Below are 24948 nucleotides of genomic sequence, written 5' to 3'. Positions count from 1 at the left end.
GATTTTGAAGTCCAAATACCAGGAACAAGCTTGGAAAGGTAAATGGCAGGCAAGCCTGGGCATCTTCACAAAATGGAGGCTCGAAGAAAGAAGAAGGGAGTATGAAAGTCTTGTAGAAGGATATTCTAAGCAAGCCATAGATGGGAGTGGTAAGATTCAGGACAGGGAGGCACCTGGTGTTAAGAGGAAGTTCGAGGATGAAACAGTAGCAGAGACAGCAGAACTCTCTTAAGGAGTTTATTGGCTATTATGAGATTGTGAAAGCAAAAAAAAAAAAAAAAAAAAATCCAGAAGAAATGCAATAGGAAAATCTAAGAAGGGAGGGAAAATTTTCAGCTTCAGGACATTATAGTGATGGTTTCATGATGAATGTGGTACTTTTAAAAAGTCCTGAAAGAAGAGATGAATTTTGACAAGTGGAGGGGCTAGGAATCACATCCCAGGCATGGTAGATAGTTTGAATGAAAACTCTGAGAGAGTTTTGATTGCTCTGAGATGACACATCTGCTTCTTGTCTTTTCTTTTTCCACAATAGGTAAACAATTTGGATTTCTAAGAGAAACTCTCCATTTTTCCAGGCTCTAATTTTCTAGAGGAACCAAAGTTTCAAAAAAAATAAATATTTAGATGAAGAACATTAAAGAATGTTACATTGACAACAGATGCTGGCTTCCCTCCCAGCCACCCACTGGCCACAAACACTCTCCCAAATTTGTACATGGAGCCCCATAAATCATACTGCAAGAACTTTATAACTTACAGATGGATGGTGATTTATGGGGCCATTATATTCAATTTCCACCTGAAGTTCCAGACTTTCACGTGTTGGTGGGGAAATCAACAAGGATGACAAAATGTCACTGTCGGGGGTCATTCCTACTGGAATCCTAGAGAAAATACTATAGAATTTCAGGCTAGAAACTGTGCAAGCTGGGGCATCCTGGAATGCAAGGCTTATTCTGCAATTTTCAGGGAATGTTTAGGAAGCAATCTATCCACACAAAATGGGATAGGATTTAGCTAGCTTTCTCCTGGGACAGGACTTAGGAAACCTAAGGAGCCAAATTAATGTTCTTTCACTTCCAAGAGTGGAATGGGAGGTATGGGAGAAACTAAATTCTATAAATGAAGGTACAAAAGTCAATAGTACAAATATCTAAGTACTAAGGCTGGGGAGGGGAGAGGGAAGCGAATATAGAAAGAGAAACTTCTTGAAAAGAAAGACAGGCAAATCCTACATTAAGAAAACCCAGCATGTCATGTATAGAAAAAAGCACCAGACAAGAGACTGTCCCTAATATGCTACATAAATATCCTTGGCTAAATCACAAGTTTTCTAAGTCTCAGCTTTGTCACCATTAAAAATGAGGCTATTGAACAAAATGATCTCTAAGAAAAATCAAGCTATCACAGAAAGATTTCTAGACTCAATCAAAAGACCTAAGTTCCTTCAGGTCAAGGCGAAACCTCTGCCAAGATGCATCACTGGGCAAATCTAATCTTCAATTCCTTCTTTGGTAAAATAGGGACAATACCACTACTTGCTTCACACTAGTATAACTATTCTTGGGAAAATGTTTTGTAATATTAAAATTCTATCTAAGTGTGGATTGACAGCCTATCATATTTGAGAAACAGATATCCTAATCAGCAAGCAAGATAAATTAAGGGTAGTATCTGATTTGCAAAGAGAATCTTCACTTTGTAGTGAAAGCCACAGGGACAGAGACCAGACCTGTGATTTCACTAATACATGAAATTCCTAGGTGAAAAAGATCTCTATGGTCAGCTCCTTCAATGAAACATAAGACTCTAAGCTCTGTCTACTTGCCCAGCCTCGCACAGTAAACATTCAAAAGAGGATATGAATCCAGGTCTTCCTGGCCATAGTGCCTCAGGGTATCTCCACAGTAGTAATCATTCCCTAACGTCAGTTATTAACAACAACAACAAATTTACAAATGACTTCTGAAGGAACACAGCAATAATTGCATGAAGTAAAGCACATCAGCAATGTACCCAATCAACAAACAAGGGAACAGAGAAAAGGGATGAAGCTAGAGATGTCCAAACCCTATCAAGCTAAATGGTCCAATCTACATGCAAAGGCACACATCATTTTGTCATTCAAAATAGATTTCAACCATTCAGCCAAAAGAACAAATACAGGACAGTTCAGGGGAAAATAATGGCAAACCCACAGCTCTATCTAAGTGACATCCAAAAACAACAGAGAAAATCTTAACGGGTTGAATGAAGGAGGAAACAAAACAATCACTAAATACTCACAGATATATGTAAGGCTCAAAAGAAACCAGTGGCTTAAGCATTAGGGGTACATCGTGCAGTCTCAGCATTAATGCCAGTCAAATATGCAGCTCAGCAAGACAAACTCAGCAGCTGATGACAGGCAGTGGATAAATGGATTTCTGTCAGCCTACTTCCAGGTATTCAGGGGAAAAAATCTGGATTTTTAGAGTGTGAACTTGGATTCAGGGAATCTGGTTTTAAGTCCTTCATTCTAGCAGATATTAATGAGGTCTAATTAAAATCTCAGAATTGAAAGTGGAGGAGAGATGTTAAAGATCAAGTAGTCCAATATTCTCATTTTATAGATATGTTAAAACTAAAGCCCAAGGGGAATAGTGATTTGTTCAGTGAAACCAAGTATTAGATGCTGGATTCAAATTTAGGTCTCTTTATTCCAAATTCAGTTTCCATTTACTATGTCACACTGATCTCTAAGGATCTTTCAAGCTAGTAAATAGTCTATGAGTTTATACTCTAAGAAAGGGAGAGTAAGAGAACAAGGACCATGGATTGAATCAAGTCCCAGACTAGGAAGAAGGCTGCTTGATGCTTCTCCAACCACTTTTTCATCCTCTTCTTGAATTTAGATCAAAAATCTGACTTCAAAATCTGGCCTCAGGCACTTAACACTTCCTGGCTGTGTGACCCTGGGCAAGTCACTTAACCCCAATTACCTCAGCAAAAATAAATAAATAGATTAAAAAAATTAAGAATAAATGAATAAATAAATCTGACTACATCTTGCTTATATTTAAGCCCCTAAGGCAGCAGAAAGATGGCCCAGACAATACAGATGCCCTACTAATTCCTTAAGGGTAGGGAATCTAATTTTGTCATGAACATAATTGGCACATAGTACTCTGCTGTTGAAAGAATGAATAAATTTTACAGATGAGGATACAGATAGAGAAGATGAAAGTCCCTGTCCTTTCTTACTCACAGGGAAGCAATGAACACTGAACAAAATGATGGACAAGAAAGTGTTTTGAATAGTAAAGCAGTAAAACAAAGGATGATGTAATTTGTTTTTTCTTCAGAGTCTTTCTATATTTTCTAATTTTTCCATCTTCCTAATTTTACAGACTGCCTCCTCTTTCCTTCTTTTGGCAATAAAAGAATCTAAAAAAGAAGAAGAAAAAAAAGGATAATATGACTCTGTCTTTTGGCACCAGCTTTTATCTAGTCAAACTAAGGGAGGGACAAAGAAATCAACACTCCCATCAGTCTAAAGTTAAAAAAAAAAAAAGTTCATTTGAGTTGCTGGAAAAAGCTGTAATGAGCACTTCTGCATAGTAACATTTCATTTTTCTGCTACTGTGGGCAAGAAGCAATTTTTTGGGGAGTAGCCAAATCTCTCCTCAAATACCAAATTTATTTTAATCAGCTTTAAGTGTTTATCTTTATAAAAGACATCATACATTTCCCTTCCTTTTAAACAGAACAGGCTAAATAACATGTAAGCCCTTTCATGCTGATCTTAGGTAACCAATTTGAACTCCACTGCTGCAGTATGCTATCATGTCAATGTCTTGGGAAATGCAGACTTGTTTGTTATCTCCATGATATGGTCCCAAGCTAGTTATATCTGTCTTTCGCTTTCTCTTTTTCTTTCTTTTCTCTCTCCCTCCCTCCCTCTTGCTTCCTTCTTCCCCCCCTTCCCCTCTCTCTCTCTCTGATTCTCTCTCTGTCTCTCTCCCTCTCTCTCTGTTTCTTTCTCTTTCTCTGTCTCTCTGAATCTCTCTCTCTCTCTCTTTATTCCTTTCTCCCTCTCTCTCTTTCTCTCTGTCTCTACCTCTCTTGGTTATGTGACTTGTCTAGGATCACACAGCTAATAAATGTCTGAGGCTAGATTTGAACTCACATCCTTCTCACTCCAGGATCCATGCTCTATCCACTTTGCTACCCAGCTGTCCCTAGCTATGCATCTTGAGTTATTTTTTTCCTGTGTTTTTAAAAATCGATTTTCTCTATTCTCTCTCACCATGTTATCTACTGTCTGTATGTCTTTAGAGCAGGGGTTCATAAGCATTTTGAGGAATATCATGGATCCCTCTGGAAATCTGCTGAAGTCTATGGGTTACTTCTGAGAATAACGTTTTTAAATGCACAAAACAAAACATATAGAATTATAAAGGGGATCAATTACAAAGAAGTATGGTAATAAAGATTTAAAATAATGTTCAAGGCCCACAGGTTAAGAATAACTTGTTCTAAAAAAATCAATCAGTTTAACAAGTATTTATTAACTAGTCATGTACTATGTGCCAGATGTCATGTTAGGCAATGGATATACAGAGATAAAAATTTTAAATTCTCTATTCTTAAGGAACTTCTATTCAAATGAGGGAGACAAAAAGGACTAAGTATATACACATGAAGTCAATAAATGAATAAATGAATAATTACAATGTAGTTAAAGACAGGTAGTTTGAGAAGGAGGACCTGTTAAAGAGATCAAGAAAGATTTTGTGTAGAAGATAAAACTTGAACTTTGTCTTGAAGGGAGTGGATTCTGTAAGGCAGAAGTAATACAGAGTATTCCAGATATAGAGGCCATTTTGAGCAAAGTTAGGGAGATCAGTCATGGGAGATATTCTCTGTTGTGCAGGAGGAAGAAAAAGAAAGCTGGTTTGGTTGAATTCAAGTGTAGGAAGAGATATAATGGACAATGAAACAGGAAAGACAGGATAAGGCCAAGTTGTAAAGAACTAAAAAAATTAACAAAGTTGTTTATAGTTGAATCTGCAGGCAATAGGGAGCCACTGAAGTTAATATACTGAGTAAGGCAGACACACAGATCTAAACTTAAAGAAAATCACTTTGGTAACAGTGAAGAGGATGAGCTGAAGTCAAAGGCATGGACTTTTACAATTGACTTTGTGACACTGAATTTGATTGTTCTCAGAGGCCTTTCTTTTGTGTGCACTATAGAATAGATTGTCAGATATGTCCCTGCATAAGTGACTAGTGAGCTATCACAGAACACATGCTGATATCTGTTACTCTGTTCCAGTCTTAAATACATGACAAATCTCCACTTGCTGCAAACAGCCAATAATTTCTGTACTTCCTTCAATTCAAGGAGATAGATGTAAAAAGCCTTCTTAGAAAGGTATGATCTCCTTCATGCTTTCATCAGCTCTTGAAAGATAAGGAATTAAACAAATACAACCTTTAATGACCCCAGCCATCCTGCTCTCTTCCCAAGTCTCTCCTACTTTCCTACAAGTCTGCCACAAGTATCACCATAGAGACAGAGACAGAGAGAAAGAGAGAGAGAGAAAGAGAGAGAGAGAGAGATGAAGGGGAGGAAGGGAGGGACAGAGGGAGAGAGGAAGAGAAAAAGGGAGGGAAGAGGAGAAAGAAGTGGAGGGTGGGGAGGAAGGGAGAGGGAACAGAGAATGATTCAAGTCCAACTCCTAGTCAAGATGACAAGCTAACTGAGCATTATGGAGATGGGTCACCCAAGGCAGCCAAAAACTTCAAGGGAAATTAAGGGGCAGAAATTACTCTACAATTTTGCAAACAATTAACTCCGGAGTTTTTAATCCCTTCAATTACTATATTTTTAAAACAATTATTGATTTGCTCTCTAATTTTCCTCCTCTTGTGTTTTTTATGCAAATAGAGGCAACAGCTGCTCACACCAACATGACTCCATGGGATAGCATGAGGGATGTTCAACCGAAATCTATACCATCTCTTTGTAAGCCCATATTTATTTATGCATACATGCATGCAGGCACACCCACAAAAAAAGTCACAAATGACTCAAGATTTGTGTTTGGCTGTAGTTAAAGACTGGGTTAGAAAAGAGGAAAAGTTACATATTGGAATCAATCGACAAGAATTTGTTGCCAGTCATTACTGTGCCAGAGGCTACTGTTTTGTGCACTGTACTAGGCTAGAGCCTCCCCTCCCCCCTGTACCCCCCCCCCCCCAATCCTAGATACTTTAGGCCAGTTCAAATTTCTTAACCTGGAATGGAAAAATATCTCCCATCTGAGGTCTCACAAAAATTCAAGAATTCTAAAGGTGATGTCTTCTGCCAATCAAAATTTGTACTCCACTACCCCCTGAATGTGAATCCTCCACTTAAGACAGATTGGTTTCTTCACTCCCTCTGACACAAATTATATTCATTCACACCTTTGTGCCTTTTTTTTTTTTAATAAGGTTCCTTCCCTTGAAAAGTTTTCCCTGCTACTCTGCATCTAAATGGATAGAATATAAAGTCCACAAGGTAAGGGAGAATGTTATTTTTATGTTACCATCTCTAGAATCTAGCATCATGCTTTACAAATAGTAAGCACTTAATAAAAGTTTGTTGAACTAAATCCCATCTTTGTTGAATAATTTCTGGTATCATCTTGATTTCCTTGTCTGTAAAATAGGAATAATGATAGACAAAACTGATTTTACAAGATAGTGATGAGGAAAGCTGGGTATAAAACCTTTTAAGAAATAAACAAATGAGATTTATTATCATTATTATTATAACATCTTAATTACCTTCAAGGCCCAGTTTAAGACCTCTCTTCTCCAGGAAGGATCATGCCACAGGATTTAGAAAAGAAAGGTGTCTTAGAAATTGATCATCTATTTCAATGCCCTTCTTTTCCAGAAGAAGAAATTGAAGCTCAGTCTTTTTAAATTTCTTATTTTTAATTTTTAGTTTCAAATTCTCTTCCTCCCTCTTCCCTTTTTCCTCCCCATTGTGATTTGCTACAAAGTCAAGATTAGAATCCTGGAGTCCCAAATCAATGCTGTTTCCCCTAAACAATGCTAAATACTGTTCTCCCTCTGAACTTCCATTGCCCATGAAGTTTATAACAAACGTTTTCGTATTAAATATGTAACTCTGCCTTGTACTGCTCATGTCGTCTTTCCTCAACCTTGATGATAAGTACCTTGAAAGCAGGGATAGCATGACATACTATAGCAAGTGCTTGTTGAAATGAACTAATATTTGGAAGAGGTAGATTTCTGAACACTAACAATCTCCATCCCACCCCAAAAGGGACAATTCCAAAGAATATGAAGTCAATTTAGTAACCTCATTACCTCAAAAGGTGGTTAAGACTAAAGATGCATAATGTCAAAACAGGTTTAGGTAATTTTCTAGATAACATTAACATATTGGCTTATTAAAGAAAACAGGTTTGTTCAGAGTAGATGCCTAATCTTTTGAGAAGATATCATCCAAGGGCAGCTATAGTCTCCCAAAAATCATCCTTGGTGCTTTGTTTATTTTATGATTCAGGTTCATCATTAAAAAGATATCAGAAACATAGTATTTTCTTTTTTATTATTTGTTTGCTTTTTTTCTCAAGATTATTTTTCCCTTTTGGTCTGATTTTTCTTGTACAAGATGATAAATATGGAAATATGTTTAAAAGAATTGCACAGGTTTAACCTATATCAGATTGCTTGCTCTCTTGGGAAGGAAGAAAGGGAGAGAGGGAAGAAGAAAAATTTGGAATACAAAATCTTACAAAAATGAATGTTGAAAACTATTTACATGTATTTGGAAAAATAAAACATTACTGAGAAAAAAAAAAAAAAAGATATCAGAGGGAAAATCCTAAATTGGAGGAACCAAAAAGTCATTAAAAGGTCATGGGGGTAGCTGGTCAACTCTTACCTTCAGCAGGGTTTCCCTGAGAATACAAAAGTAATTGGGAGAGGTAATAAATGCCAACCAGTGATGACTCTCTCTAATCTGACAAGACTCAGTTCCTGTCCCCTCTCTCTGAACTACCACTATGGGGTGTATCTCTGAACTACCACTATGGGGTGTATAGGTCAATTTATTTTCATTTCCCTTGAATTATTCTGAAGAGCTTTGGAACCTTTGGAGTTGCTCAACCCAGGGCTTGCTCACAGAGAATTTCTCAACAGAGGTTTTAATACTGGGAACAAAGGGCATGATTTTTTTTTAAGGGTTAAGTTCTTTTAACAAGTCTCAGCATTTCACTTCAAGGGCATAGACTGGGCTCATAGAGCAATGGGGATAAATCCCAATGTCTCTGTTCACAGCTCACATACATCTTTCAAGGATTCCAAAAGGGGGTACAAAACACACACATACACACACACACACACTGCACTGACCAAAGAATTATGTCTTTTCCAATGTAAAACTTGGCAACATGAGGCAGAACTGACAATTGCCATCATTATTCAAATGACTTAGGCCCTTCTTCCTCAAATGTTTTTAATAATAATAATAATAATAATAAGCTAGAGCTCTCAAGAAAGCCACGACTCAACTGAATAAAAAACAAACAACTCAGTGACTGAAAAAAACCGAATTTAAAAATGTATACAAAACTTTTCTGAGAAAAGGCAGGACTCTTTAGGTCATTCGTACATTCCATTATTTTCATTCAATTGTATTATTGTTTTGGGGTATTGAGACATGGTAAATAGCAAAAAAAAAAAAAAAAAAGGACAAAGCAAAATCCCAAACTCCAAACCTCCAAAACAAAACAAAACACAAGGACTTCTAAAAGGATACATTTAAAAGGGGAAAACCCACTCCAGACTCAGTCTGGGGCAATCAGATGAAATACTGCCTATTCTACAAAGAAACTTATAGCAAGCAACCAAAGCACTCCTAGGGAATTTGACTGGTGGAGACTGTCTCGCCTTTGTTTATTATGAGGGGTATCCTTAAAGCTCACTGGGCAGAAAACTTCAGGGCTACAGTCTGGATTTTAAGATAAGTGCCTCATTCTTCTTCTTTTTTCCCCCCAAAGAAAAACAAACTTTTTCCCAAGTAGCAACCCCACACCATACCAACCACATCAAAGTGGCAAGAAGATTACTGCTATTTGCTCACTTGGAATGCCTACCTACCCAGATCCTCTCTTTTCTATATACGTCTTCAAGGTCCAGCTCAAGTACTGACCACAGTGATTTTTCTATTTATTTTTCATATTTTGGCATTTTCTCATGTTGATTGGTATGGTTACTTCATGTCATGTATGAATATACCAGCCTCACCCTAACTCTTCACCCCAGAGATTGTAAAACTTTTTAATGGCAAAGACTTAAAATTTTTTGAATTTCCTTTCCTTTCTCCTCCGTCCAACTTACTCCAACCCAGTCACCAAACATTTCCAGATCCTTGAAAACAAAACCACACAACAAATTGTAAAAATTTCCCAACTGGTCTTATCAGATTTTCTAGATCTGGGAAGATTTTCAAATAGTATCTCTCTCTCTCTGAACTTAAAGAATATCACAGTAGATTATCCATCAGGAGTTGAGAGAAAGTTATGGCTTCTAGTGGTAATAATGGTGATGGAGGAGCATGTCAGAGAAGATGTTATAGTCAATGTACTTAATGTGGAATTACATCCAAATAATTATTAAACTGTTTATTATGCCCTTTGATCCAGGAATATCACTATAGGTCTATTTCCAAAAATAATTATGGAAAAAGGAAAAGAACCTGTGTTCTAAAATATTTATAGTGGCTCTCTTTGTAATGGCAAAGAAATGGAAATTGTGGGAATGCCCAAACAAATTGTGGATATGATTGCAAATGAAATACTACTGTGCTATAAAAAAATGACACGCTTGTTGATTATAGAAAAACATGGATAGACATATGAAATAATGGAGAACAAAATGAGCAGAACCAAGAGAATGCTGTGTACAATAACAGCAATATTGTTTTTAAGAACAACACTGAGTAAATTATTTTAACTATTATATATACCCAAATTAACTACAAAGAACATATGAAGGAAGATGGAAAATGGTAAATGGTACTATATCCAGAGAAAGAAATGATAAACAGAAGTATGTGTAGGATAATTTTACATATGCATATATGGTAACCATCTTTTAAGGGCAGAGAAGAAAAAAATTTACAATATTATTACATATTTAAAGGAATTCCTAAATAGGAATTTAGATGCACACAACAGATTTTGCAGTTTCATCATTTCTTTTCATTTTACTATCTTATGGAAAAGCTTGTGTTAGTTCATAAATTAAAAATAAAAAGCATTGAAAAGAAATGCCTTGAGCAGAATAAGGAAGAGAGACAGCCCAGTTGTTTAAAAAACAGATTTTGAAATACAGGAATTTGTCATATATGTACCAGATACCCATTTTGGTTATGAATCCTCTAAAGAAATTTTAAGTCCATCTCCCTGACTCATCAGTCAACTACTGTTCCTTTCAGTAATGCTAACTCTTACAGTCAATTTAGCTTTAGAAACAATGAAACTCAGGTGAACTAATTGATAAATAAAGGGTAGAGCTGACTAAAACTGAATCAGATTTCTCTGAGAGTTGAATCTTCTATTTGAAGAAAATGTAAAACTGTAATAACTGGGAAATCAACTTGAATTAAAGAAAAATAAGAACTATGTAATAATTTTAAATTAAAAAAATTTTTAAAAAACATTTTCTCATCCTTTAATCCAGGGGTCCTCAAATATCCTATGGCTCGCGGGCCAGATGCAGCAGCTGAGGACATTTATCCCCCTCACCCAGGGTATGAAGTTTTTTTATTTAAAGGCCCACAAAACAAAGTTTTTGTTTTTACTATAGTCTAGCCCTCCAACAGTCTGAGGGACAGTGAACTGGTCCCCTATTTAAAAAGTTTGAGGACTCCTGCTCTAATCCAATCTATTTATTTTTTATAGATGAAGAGAAAGGTATGATTTGTCCAAAGTCATAAAAGAGCAATAGGGGAGAACCCAGGCTCTCTGACTACAAATATATCCCTCTTCCCACTATACTACATTCCCCCATATAAATGCTTGAATATTTTTCTTCTTTTAAAATGTTGTTTTTAGTAGAAATTGCTTAATAGGAATTTCCTTCACAGATGGGGTAAGGATACATCTTAATCCACTCTGTTCTGAACTCTATGAGGCAGCATTCCAAGAGTGTTGGATGTGAATGTCAGAAAGATTTGAGTTCAAATGTCTTTCTTTTCTGACAATAAGCACAAATACACAGGATACTGGGACTCAGAAAAGTTTCGTAACTTGCTTAATGTCATATAGCTATAGTAAGGGGGGAGAGAAATTCAGACTCAGTCTTTCTTTCATTGTGTTACTTATTCAGCTGTGTAAATGACTTCCAAGGAAAAGTAATTTAATTTCTTTATCTGTAAAACAAGGGAAATACCAATAGTACTGATCTTACAAAGTTTTTCTGAGACTCAAATGAGACAATTACATGAAACTCTTTGCAGACTTTCAAATGCTATTTATATAATGTGAATTATAAAGGATAAATTCAGATATTCCTTTCTATAGCCTCTTCCACACCTCTACACCTCCCAGATTCATCTTCCTAAATCATTGCTTACATAATGTAAATGCTTTGCTCCTATGTTTCCAATTCATTGAATGAGTATTTTATTCACTTTACATCAGGTAATGTGCTAGGTGCTGGAAATAAAGACAAAAACTAGGGGTTTGATCATTACCTACTCCCAACAGTATCAAATTTGAATTCTTTAAACTGGAAGTCAAAGCCTTCTGCAATCTAGCTGCATCCCTTGGATCTGATATTCCTTATGACAATCCACCCTTGGATCTGATATTCCTTATGACAATTCTGTTGTTCCATTCCAGATTTATTTATTCCAATCCCCAACTCACCTTGTGTAATTCCTACCTCTTCACCTCTGCTCATCATGTTGAGTGCCTATTCTTCTCACAGCTGATACAAGAGTCCATGACTTTCATAGATAAATTTCAATTTCAATTCAATAATTTATTTAACTGCTTGTGATGTGACCAGCACAGTGCTAGGTGCTGAATATTCAAAGACAAAAACACAATAGTTCCTGACCTCATGGTACTTACATTCTTCTGGGGGAATGGAACTGGGAGAGCTAACATGTACAAAATATACAAAGATAGCACAAAATAAGCACAAGTCGTTTTGAGGAGAAGGAAAGGCATTTTAAATGAGGTATCAGGTAATGCCAGATCACTTGATCTCTGTTTGCCTCAGTTTCTTCAGCTGGGAAATGAGGATGATAATTTTAGCATCTATTTTGCAAGGTAGTTGTGAAGATCAACTGAGACTGTATTTGTAAAAAGCATTTAAAACATTACTTAGCCTGTGGTAGAAGATATATAAATGCTTATTTCTTTCCCCTCCCTTCTCTGTATATAACATTCCATCTTTCAACTTTATTTCTTTGCAAAGGCTGTCCTCCATGCTAGAATTCATCCTTCCTTTTGGTCCCTTCAAAGTTCATTTCCTATGAAGATTTTTTTTTTTTGTTACTCTGGCATCTGCTAGTCCCTTACCACCAAAAAACGTTGTTATTTATTTTACATATTTCTGTATCAAATATTGTCTCCCATGATAAAACCTAAGTCTCCAGAGAAGAAGAACTGTTACTCTTAGTATTTGTAACCCAGCAAAGCCCAGCTTGATACATAGCAGGTGCTTAATAAATGCTTGTTAATTGACTGATTCTGAGGGCTACAGCCATACTTCTTTGTAACAGATTTTTGTGCTAATGATGGGATCTAGAACTAAAACATTTAGTTAAACCCTTTCATGTCACTGATAAGAAAGCTGAGGCCTATGGAGAGACTTACATGAACTGATGTTGAGTGAAATGAGCAGGACCAGGAGATCATTATATACTTCAACAACAATACTATATGATGATCAATTCTGATGGACGTGGCCATCTTCAACAATGAGATGAACCAAATCAGCTCCAATAGAAGAGTAATGAATTGAACCAGCTACACCCAGCGAAAGAACTCGGGGAAATGAGTGTGAACTATTACATAGAATCCTCAATCCCTCTATTTTTGTCCGCCTGCATTTTTGATTTCCTTCACAGATTAATTGTACACTATTTCAAAGTCCGATTTTTTTTTGTACAGCAAAATAACTGTATGGACATGTATAGATATATTGTATTTAACTTATACTTTAACATTTAACATGTATTTGTCTACCTGCCATTTGGAGAAGGGGGTGAGGGGAAAGAGGGAAAAATTGGAAGAAAAGGTTTTGCAAATGTCAATGCTGAAAAATTACCCATGCATATATCTTGTAAATAAAAAGCTATAATATTAAAAAAAAAAAAAAAAAAAAAGAAAGAAAGAAAGAAAGCTGAGGCCTGGAGGCTAACTGATTTGGCTAAGGCTATACAGATGGTAAGTGAAAGAGTTGGGATTAGAACACATTTCCTGACCCCCAAGTCTAATATCATTAACTATACATGATACTTCCCTAATCACATACTGTTTTCTATTGTTACTTACCTCTGTGTGTGTTTGTGAGTGTGTTTTGTTCCAATGAAGGAAGCTGGGTAGGATAGTAAATATAGCACTGGGCTGAGTAACAGAAAATCCGAATTTCATTCTGAAAATGCCACCAGTTAATTCAATTTCATAATCTGATTAAATATTTAGTAAGAATCTTCCACGTGCAATGTTAGGGCTGGAGTTAGAAATACAATAAAAGAAAGTCCTTACCTTTCAAGAATTTACATTCTTCTGGGAGAGTAGGACTAAAAATCATATTCAAAGGAATACAAAGTAATTTCAGGAGGAAGAGTAATAATTTTACAAAATAATATTTGATATCAACTTATCAGCAACACTGTGCAGAATTAAAAAGATATAGTAGGCATCTTCCTAATGCTACTTACATAATTTTGCCAAATGTTTTCCAGTAAATGAAGGGATAGAAGTAAGCAAACTAAATTACGCTCAAAAAAATCTCCTTTTTAAATATGTATGTACGTAAAAAATTGATTCCAGTCACAGTCATTGCATTCTAGCCCAACACTGAAAGCCAGTTAAAGAAGTAGAGAGCCAGTGAATCAGTTATTGCAGGCTGGGGCCATTTCTGAAAATTACAAGCCCTCTGAAAGCAGGGACTGTTTCATATTTGTCTTTGTATCATCAACATTTAGCACAATGCTTGGAATATAGTAGGCACTTAATAAATGCTTATCAACTCATTGACTAGGAACAAGGAGTCGTAAACACATACTTCCAATGAAATTGGAAATTTCTTAAAGTCAGAAAGAATATTCTTGAAATTCTATAGATTCCCTCTTTCAGTCTTCTCCCCCAAATAAATCTCTTGCTAAGAGATTTAAATTCTTCTAGATTAGGGAAGAACTGAATTTTTAATCTCTAAAATAGTTCCTTGATCATTATTACTGTGTCTGTCGCTTCCATCACATCTGACTCTTTGAGACCCCCTTTGGGGTTTTCTTGGCAAAGACACTGGAGTGGTTTGCCCATTTCCTTCTCTAGCTCATTTTACAGATGAGGAACCCAAGGCAAACAGAGTTAAGGGATTTGTCCAAGATCACATCCGTAGTTGAGGCTGGATTTGAGCTCAGGGTTTCTTGACTTCTGAATTGGCATTCTATCCACTGTACCACCTAGCTTCCATATGGTAGTTACTTAATAATTACTTGCTGAATGAAAGTGAATATGACCTATACACTGGAAAAGCAGAGATTTGTTAGTTCTTTCCTTTCCTCCGTAAAACTCTTTCTTTAAACGCAAGACAGCTTGGCCTTTATCAGTACTGTAAGGCTGACCTTCAACATCTTCTGCTCTTTACCCCTTTTCTCAGCACTGTTTCCCTCACCCCCATCAAAGCCCAACTTCTCTTATTTCTTCCTATGCATCTGAGTCACTGAGTACCTCCTCCTAGCAGGGGTCCTAAACCTGAGGCCTGTGAACTTGCTTTGCTTTGGCTTTTCGTATTTTGGCAAATATTTCAATATTAACTGCTTTTTTCCCTAATTCTATATATTTCATTTTATTCACTTAAAAACATTCTGAGAAATCCAGAGTCTCCACCAGATTGCCAAAAAGGGCACATGATAAAAAAAGGTAAAGAACCTCTAACTGACTTAAAGGCATCTATAGTTTACGTACCACAAATCTTTTAGGGTCAGTAAAAAGCTTTGTTTCAATTTCAAGAGATTATTTCAGGCATCATCCAGCAGATGGAGCAAGGGACAATGAGGCCTTCTTAATGTCCTCTCCCCATCCCCCCCAAATACCACCTTGGGTCTGTATGGATTGCAAGGCAATGTCACATATTTATATAATCTGATGCTCCCAACAATCCTATGAGGTAGGACAAACATTATCGCCCCCATTTTACAGATAAAGCAACAGGTACAGAGAGGTTAAATGACAGCAGATCTAAGGCTCAAACATAGCTCTTCTGAACCTGAATCAATATAAAGTGAGAGGCAAGACCAGATCACTTTTGAGGTCCGTTCCGATTATAAGGCTATATTCCTCTGGTCTCTTATAGGTTAAGCAAATTCTCCTTCAGTCACTAGCACCTAGTTCCTGGGACATAAAAGCTGTTCTTTCTTTTTAAAAGCAACCTCATATTGCATCCCTTTCATCTAAAAACATTTTCTCCAAGAATTATGAATTGTAAATCATCATAATCTCCTCCTTTTCTAGAATCAGGAGCAGCCAGCAGTAACAACAATAATAATTATAATGATAATAATAATATAGCTAAGTTCTATGTAGCATTTCTAAGGATTGCAAAATACTGTGCCTCCATTGATTACTTCACTGGATCCTCATAATAACCCTGTGAGGTAAATACTAAAGGATTATTTCATCCCATTCTACAAAAAAGGAAACTTGCCTATCATCTCTGAGCCTGTGTGATAAGTAGAACTCAATTCTTTGAATAGTTCTTTAAATGTAAACCTTGGACTTCAAGTTCAGAATTTTTTTCCCTTAGGACCAACAAATAAATAGGTTCTCTAATATCCTTTATGAAGAGAAAAGCTATTCCATAATGATTTGGGAATTGTTATTTGTCTAAGACACCATAGGATCCAATCTGAAACATGGAAACCTGAAATAGGGATAGCGGGAAATGACTAACAGAGACAGAAAACCTTGACCCTTGGAACAAACAGGAGAGGCCAGGTGGTATTCTGAATCCATGCCAATGTTTGTTTTACAAAAAACAAACCCTAGGCAATCTTGTCCCCTTCTCTGCAGTCAACTCTGGTGCTGTTCTGTTTATTGGTTTTAAAATACTTGGGAAGAAAATGAGTTTCAAACATCAATGAGCAGGAAGATTTGATTTCACCATTTCAGTGACATTTTAAAGACTGCATGAGTTACAGAGGAGAACTCATCTCACAATTCAGAAGCACTGTTAGAATCATGTTGGCAGTGAGTGATTTGGAAATTTTCTTCCTCACTCAGGTTTTTAAAATTAACTTTTTAAAAAATAACAACTTGGAATCATGTTTCTGAACATCTTGACAGTCTTCAAAGTCTAGCGTGTGACTTATCTTTTCTTTAAAGACTTCTTTAAAGTCCTACATGGTGTAGGATAGGAAATGTAGTGGAAAGCACACTGCATTTGAACTCAGAGACTCACTGTCAAAGGGAGGGATCAAATTTTAGGAGAAAAAAAGATGATGAAAAAACAAAAGATAACAATTTGAATAATAAGATTTATTTTTTCCTTTTCAGTGGGGAAGGGTAATTAGAAAAAGGAAATGTAAACTTTTCTAAAATAAAAAATTGAGTTAAAAAAAGAAAATGAAAGTAATAAGAACCATATAAAGTAAAATGACAAAGAATGAGAGATTGTTTCTAGAGAGAACTTTCTGGCCATGTAATTTTGAAGCAAAAAAGTAACTCAATGGAACATTAAAAAAAAAAAAAAAAAAAACAAATCATATATGGGGTTGGGGGGAGAAAAGAAAAGAAGGAAAAAATATTAACATTTTAATCTTTTTATACAGACCCCCAAATAATAGCTACTGAATTTCTCTAAGTGCAACAAGAAATGTTCTACCCATAGTCTTCTTTCTTTGTGTCTTCTTATAGTCTGAATTCCAGATCCTATTATTTACTGATTTGGGAACTTCGGACAAGTTACAACAAATTTCTGGGCTTGAGCTTCCACAGTTAAAAACAAGGAGGTTGAATTAAATAAACCCTAAAAGTTTCTTCCAGGTCTAAATCTAGGATCCTATTATTAGATGATATATCCTTTCTAGCTCTCTTAACTTTATGATAAACTCATAGATATTCTATCTCCTCAGAACTCTAGAATTTATTATTTATGCATTTTATTTTTAGTTATTTTTCCCTCTGTCTAAGTTCTTGAGCACAGGACAGTATTTTAGACTTCTTGTTTTTCCTTGACCTCCCTATTACCACCAGAACAGACATGTCAAATCCACAGCTTTTGGCTTTAAAAACTCCCAACTTAACTGAAGCAGGAACCTCATATTAAAATGTAATTGGGAAATGTTGAACAAAAATAAAGAAAAATACAATTCAACACAGATAATCTTAATTTGTGGTTTTCTAAATTAGCGTGCAGCCTTTGGGGATCTGTTTCTATTTGAGTTTTACACCACTGCCTTAGAGCAGCTGCATAGGTTCTGGAACATAGCAATAACTGGTGCTCAAACACCTGAATATCCCTCTCCTTCCCTTGAATTTCTTTCAGTATGACTCACAAAAGAATATTGATGTGTCAGACAGGAGGGTTACAAGGAACAAACTAAGTTCCTAGAGGCCATATAGAATCATGATGAGAAAACTCTTGTTTCTATATGTTTTATTTTAAAGGATGTAACAATACTAAATATGGCAGTTCTTGGATTATTGGATCATATGCAATCAACACAATTATAATCATTCCTAGTAGTCATCTAGCCTAGTTGTCAGGAAAGTTCACTTCAAGTGAAATTCAATCTAATGAATGATACAGAAAAAGTTCCCAAGTGAAGACATTCCAATGGGTCAGTGAAGCTAAGATCCATGGAGGAAAGGCAAGCATGAAGTCCCAACAAACAACAGTTTCAAAAAAATAAAATGTTATGACTCGAAGTTCACTAAAATAAGTGTCTATTTCAAGGAAAACTTAAGAAGTCTAAGGAAAATACTAAATGTGATTCTTCAATAACCTCTTCTAAGAAATGGGACTTACAGATATGGAATGAGGCATATGTCATCAGATGAGATCAGTATGTGTTTTTGTAAGCATTTGTTTTGCTCCCTCCTCCCCCCTCTCCCGACTTTGTAACAAGGTAGAGTTGTGCTGGGGGAAGGAGAATGGCACTATTGGGGGGGAAAATGATCAGCAAAACAATTAAAATTTAGCCCTTGAAGGAGAGCTGACATGAGAGAGACAAAGGGGTTAATTTATTCATAAGTTATCAATCAATGAGTAAAGTCCAAGTTATAATTAATGGCAACTTTAGCTCAGATTGTATGGCCAATAATAGCTGTTAGATTTCTTCACCTCCTTTCCAGAGTTTTGATACAGGTGCTGAAAATTGAAAGTTTAAAAAAGATTAAATGACTTGTCCAAAGTCACACAGTCCCATAGGTATTGGAGCAGGATTTGAACCTCTGTGTTCTCTCCAACTAGCTCTTTATTCACTTCCTTTATCCATACAATATCTCTCTAGGCAGTTGCCTCCACTGTGGCATGCTATGTAATCATAGGGTTACATTTACATGGCACTTTATGGTTTATAGAGCAGTATATACAACATCCTCTCATTTGGTAGGAACTTGGAAGTGCCAAGGAACTTTCAACTTCTACATCACAGATCCAAAGCAAGTATGACCACTACATCAGCATCATTAAGGACCAGTAATTATTAGCATTTCAATTATGTGTGGCTGACAGCTCTCTATGGCCAGATCATGAGCAAAACTTCCCTGGCTTTTTCATCAAAAGACTGAACATTAGCCAAACCTCTCTGGCCAATATTGACACAACCCAGGGTTTAGACAGCATACAACCCATACAAAATGAAAAACAAACACTTGCCAACTCAATTCTTAACATACGAGTGCCTGTTTTCTCCAATTCCCACTGTCCAAGGAAAGGACATTACTGATTTCTAAGATTTCCAAGCTTCATCTCAAAAATTAACTATGAAATGTTTCCATTTTCATTCATCACCTCAGTATTTTGAGGCTCCAAAAAGCATAGATAGGCCAATTCCTATCAAATGCAAATGAGTCACTGTGGAAAAAAAAAAAAAGGGATAAGAACCTGTGAAAGTTCACACTTTCCCAGAAAAACAACAACAATCATGGGCATCTCTTAGGACTTATCTTTCCAAAATAAAAACTGATACACAAAAGTCATAGGAACCTAGAAGAGATTTGATACAGGTATTCCAAAAGCAGATAACAAAGGATTTCTAAAAACTGTAGCAAAAGCTCATGCTTTCCCCTAGATTCATAATGGTATTTTCCATATTTAGACAGTTCCTAGGTCTCTAGACAGATGGGGGCTTTCCTCCCCAATCTTTCCAACGCTAGTTAGTGAAATGTTTCAATGAATAGCTCAGCAGGTAAACCTTGGTGACAGACTGGCTTATACACATACAAAGCCAAGATTAAGTTAGCCTCTTGAGGAGGCTCATTAAAAAAGCAATCTACCCAGTGCTTGAAACAAAAATTAAACTGAGAGGGACCAGAGGGGGGGGGGAAAAGTAATACGGAAGCCACAATATAGTCCCAGTGAGATAGAGAATACACATAGTTTTACAAATCAGACAGATGCCTGCCAGTACTTAAATTGAGTTTTATAAAGAAACATCATGCTTTGTCATCTTATGGCCACCCCTGTGACCCATGGCCCTGAGAAACACTACTGAGTTCTTTCACAGACTGCTCAACTGGGCAGGAAAGATGGCAGGAAGGAATTGGGATTGTTCAGTTTCATCTTTGCTTAGGTAGAATTCATTTCCAATTGCTTGTTCTTGAAACACTTTTCATCTAAGAACATGTTTGGTTACATGGGTTGGGGGAGTATAGGGGAATAAAGAGAGAAGATCTGGCATTCTTTATGACTGACCTGGATGTTGTCTTTTCCACCCCCAACTCCTCCCAGCCTCCCCATCCCTCCCTCCCATCCCTTTATCTTTTCTTCCACTTCTTGACTGTTCTTTCCGAGTTGTTTGCAGAGGAACTCAGCAAGGAAGGTAGAGCTACTCCTAGTGGAGGAAAGGAAAAATAAAGGCAGGGGACCATCATACAGTCTACACAAAATGAAATTTAGTCTCAAGAGGTTGAGTTGCAGAAGCTCCCTCACAGAAAGAAAGGAATTTTCCTGATGTGAAACTAAGATATTTCTGATTCACCAACAATATTACTTCAAAGGACTGTGAAGTCTCTGAGAAGTAGCAGCAGATAGCAATACCCATTTATAGATAAGTCAGGATTTAGAAAGCCACAAGAAAAGGAAACAGCTGAAGCTCTTGTCCAATCAGCCGACTTTGTTTACTAAGTTAGCACATCTACTCTGTTCCTTTTTCTGCTTTGTTCAATGATGATCAGTCACTGGAACACAGAATGCTGTGATCTTCCCATGGTTCTAAGATTTCCCCCATTGTTCAATCCAACATGGAGCACCAGAACAATAAAAGGGGGTGTAACTACACTGGGAGTTTATGTACCATGCCTAGTCTGTACAATGAGAAGACCCCATTTCCTTGGAAAGCCTGAGGATTCTGTCTTGTGGTTTTTTTTGCAGGTGGACCTGCTAAATACCTTTCAAGTTTCAAAAGGCAAGATGGGTAAAAGGAAGATGCTAATTAAGGTTGGTGTCTGCCTTTTAGAGAAATTCCTGTTAGTAAAATAGAAACAATCCCTGGATTCATTCATACCAACTCAAATCCAAATACAGAATTTATAATAATCCTGTAGTGGGTTATTGGTGACAGTAAATAGGATGAAATGAAATAATGAATTATCCCTGAATTGTCAGTAAAAAAAAAAGACAATGTTGAAAATTATCCTTTTGGAAAACGATAAAGGAAAGTATACTTTTAAAAAAGTCTTGGGCTCAGGTATTCTCGTTTCATTAATATCTGTGGAAATTACTCTGGAGTAGCATGGGAGGACCTCATACCTTCTTTACTCAGTCAACGGATAAGTCACCTATGATAATAAACCCAAGGAAGAAACTCCCCACCTAGAGCCAGCAGATGCCCTCAAAACTAACTTGTCACACAAGTTGGCCAATGTCAGTAACAACAATAAAGGAGAAATTGCAGCAGCCCCAGCATTTCTGAAAACTCAGTCCTTAGGCAAACAGCTCTGGGCTAGGTAAACAAAAGGCAGGCGGAGAAAAACTAACACTTGGACCTGTTCCCGAACTTGAAGCACCAAAGAAGGCAGCAGGCAATGGGCCACTCCAGTAAGCTAACCCGACAAAAACATAGACAATGGAAGGGGGTGAAAAATCCCAAATATTTTATTTATTTATTTATTTATTTATTTTTAAGATTAGGAAACTGGCACCACTCAGGCTCTGTGGGTCTAAAGTCTTTAGTGTTAGTTACTTAATAGCTCAGGATTCCCTCACTCAAATTGACCTCCAACAGAAAATATCACTTTTTTTAAAATAAAAAAAAAAAAAAGATGCTTAATAGAAATCAAAGTCCAGGGCTGAAAAGGAGGTAAACAAACAAGCTGCCACACAGAGTTAATTTAATAAGCACCTTTTCAGGATTCCCTGGCTATTACACTCCTGCCTCCTCTACCAATGTACACTATATATCTAGCTCATGCTCTCTACCTGATATTGACTATGGATTAATACGAAAGAAAGGTTGGGCCCATTTTTGTCTGATAAACATTCCTGATTTTTTTTTTTTTTTTAAGAAAAATCAGTGCCCAGATAAATCCACTTACCTAGGTGTTTCTGTATGTACAGGGAGAGGAAAAAGTCTCATGAAAGATAGTTGTATTTGCTTTTTTTGGGTTTTGAACTTTAAAATGATTCTGCATAAAGGTCCTGAGGATAACTAAACTAAAAACAGAACAGGTAGATTTCTCCCAGCCCCCAACTCATGGTGACACACAGTAAACTGACACACAAGGCTTTGTTCTTTCTACCCAAGGCAGAGAGAACTGTCTTTGGGAATACCTTAACCTCCATCAGCCCCCTGGGATCAGGGTGCAGGAACCCCACGGCTGAGACCTAGCTGAAAGAGAAAGGGTGATAGAAACCCATGAAAAGCTTACTAGCTCCATGAGGCATAAAATCAGATTGTCGGCAAGCATTAGAAAGGTCAGTGGGGAGAAAAGATCCAGTCTAGGACTGCCATACACTACACTAAGCAGACACGGTCATATTCTTCACATTACAGAGTTCAGGTTTGTGAAGAATGGTCCATTCCAATTTTTATGGGCTGGTAAATGAACAGTTTAACTAGTAAGTTAAAGCAGGCAGAGAACACAAACACTCTCCTCCTCCTAACCCCTCCCCCCCCCTCCCCACACACACACTCAGTATGTGGTATCACTACAAGACTAAGTGGAGAGGACAGCTTGCCAGTTCAGAGAACTTGGACAGAATCAATGAATTGAGGAGATGAAGGAAGAGGAAGAGGATTTCTAGATAATTTAAAACCTGTGCTGCCCTTCTGGAGGGTGGAATGTATGGAGAGGTAATGAGTGCTAATGCTGAGCAGCGACCATGGCCATCGAGGAACCATAAGAATGCCCTAAAATGAACCATATTAAAGCTAGGGAGAGAACTCCGGGAAGGTGTGAAAAATCTAACCACCTTTCAGATTATCTGCCCCGTTGGGCACTCTCTATCAAAGCAAGACGTCTCAACCCGAAATCCAGCTGCCACTCAATTGGTATTACTGGGGAAGTAGAAAGAAATCACAAAGAAGCCCCGAGATGAGAGAATAGACTGGGGGAGCCAGAGGACAGGGAATGAAAGGGAAAACTGTCCGATAAGCAAACTGAAGGAAAGGTAAGAGCCAGTTCTGAGGGGGATGTAAGCAGCAGATCAAGGAAAGGAAAAAAATTAAGGAAGGAATCCAGTGGAGAAGGGGAGAATAGGCATGGGGACTAGAAAACGCCGGGGGTGGGTGGGTAGGGGGTGGTATAAGGAATATACAAGAAAGAAGAGGAGCAAATGAGTTGATGGCGGGCGCCAAAAAGAAGGACAGGGTCAGGGAAAGGATACAGGTAGGAAAAGAGGGATGTAAGGGAAAGAATGTAAAAAGATGGGAGAAGTAGTATCCATGAGAGAATGGGTATGCAGCCAGAAAACGTGGAATGAGAGGCACTAAAGCACTAGAGAAGGCACCCCTTCCCGCCCCCACCGTTTCTGGGTGTTCCCGCTGTCCAACCCTGGGGCTCAAATTGTGGAAGGGGTTTCCTCCTCTTACCTTGGCGTCTTGAGGGCCGCGTTCTCCCGCTTGTCCAGCACTCCGGGAACGCAATTGGTAAGCTCGGTCCAGTCGGCATGCAGCCCGCAGCTCCAGCCGGTGGAGAATCGGGAGAAGAGCCAGGTCTCCCTGCGGTTGGGCCGGTAGCAGGTGCACTTCTTCTGGCCCGGCCGGCAGTCGCAGGGCACCTCGAGGCGCACGTTCTGCACCAGGTGGCGGCCGAAGGTGGTGCCGCCCGTCTTCTGGATGTGCAGAAACACGATCACGTCGTCGCCCTTCATGTCGAAGGTGAGCGCTCGCTCCAGCTCGCGCACGGGGAAGTAATACTTCTTCACGTAGTGCGGGTCAGGCGTAGGGAAGAGGTCCAGGTCATCGGCCAGGGCGCGGCCGCTGGGTGCCCCTAGACTCAGTCCCGGCCCCACATACTGGTACAAGATCAGCATGAAGCACACCGAGCCGGCCACGATCAGCAAGAACTTGCTGGTCCTCTCAACCATGGTCCTCCCGGCTCGCTTCATATGTCACCATCTCCCAGGGATTTTTTTTTTCCTTCGGGGATTGGGGAATGGAGCGGGGAGGACGGAAAATAGGGAAGACCCCGCAACCTTTGCTTTGGGATCTTTTCCTCCTTTGGGATGCTTTTCGAGGAAAATCCAAAAATTGGATTGTTTTTCTTTTCCTTTTGGGGGGAGGAGTGGGGTGTCAGTTTCCCCCTTTTCGTCCCGATGTCCACAGCTCAGTCGCTGAAACAACTCCAAGAGAGAGCCTCTTTGCGCGGGAGGGACACCGCAAAACTGGGGCGGGGAGGTGTCAATCAATCAATGCAGCCTGCGCCTGGTGCTTCCAAAGTCGCTGGAACTGCGTCCTCTTCCTCCTCCGCCTCCCGAATCAGCAGCGGCGGCGGCGGCAGCAGCGACCCGGGCGAACGGGGAAAGTGACTGGGGGAGGGGAGCGCCAAGGAAAGGGGTCGAGTGAAGTGCTCCAAACGAAAACAACCCCCTCCCGCCCCCGGACGCAGCACACCCGCGCCCCCCCACACCCCAGCAGCTGTCGCCGCCACCACCCGGCCCGCGGCTCCTCCTGACGCCGCCGCGGCTGCCGCCGAGCTCCCGGCTTGGGCTCGCGGCCGCCGGCCCGGGTGTCCTCTGCGGGGAGCTCGCCCTGCCGAGGCTCCAGCCCCGGCTACTCGGAGTCTTGGCTTCCTACAACCTCCGCACGGTGACCGGAGCCCGGCATGCACAGCGCCATCGCCTCCCGCCGCCGCTCCAGCTGCCGCAGCGGCAGCCCAAGCCGCCGCCGCCGCCGCCGCCGCCAGCCGGGCTCCGAGCTCAGCACTGCAAGCGGCGGCGGCCCCGGCGCAGGCAAGGCAGACGCAGACACACGCACACCCTCCCCGGCTCGCGCGCTCGCGCTTGCGCTCGCTCGCTCGCTCTCAC

General features: G+C 38.8%; 1 protein-coding gene across 1 annotated transcript in view; it reads right to left on the bottom strand.

Annotated features, from left to right (window-relative positions):
- The window catches only part of HS6ST1 (heparan sulfate 6-O-sulfotransferase 1), a 295577-nt gene extending 271076 nt beyond the window's left edge, over window positions 1-24501 (bottom strand). Inside the window, exon 1 of the mRNA XM_051985665.1 lies at window positions 23513-24501. Within this exon, the coding sequence (XP_051841625.1) occupies window positions 23513-24030 (518 nt within the window). The 5' untranslated portion in view covers window positions 24031-24501. The remainder of the gene's footprint in view (window positions 1-23512) is intronic.
- Window positions 24502-24948: the final 447 nt, after the last annotated feature.

Source organism: Antechinus flavipes, chromosome 3 (genome assembly GCF_016432865.1).
Source record: "Antechinus flavipes isolate AdamAnt ecotype Samford, QLD, Australia chromosome 3, AdamAnt_v2, whole genome shotgun sequence".
Taxonomy (NCBI): Eukaryota; Metazoa; Chordata; class Mammalia; order Dasyuromorphia; family Dasyuridae; genus Antechinus; species Antechinus flavipes.
This window is presented reverse-complemented; position numbering and strand designations above follow the sequence as displayed.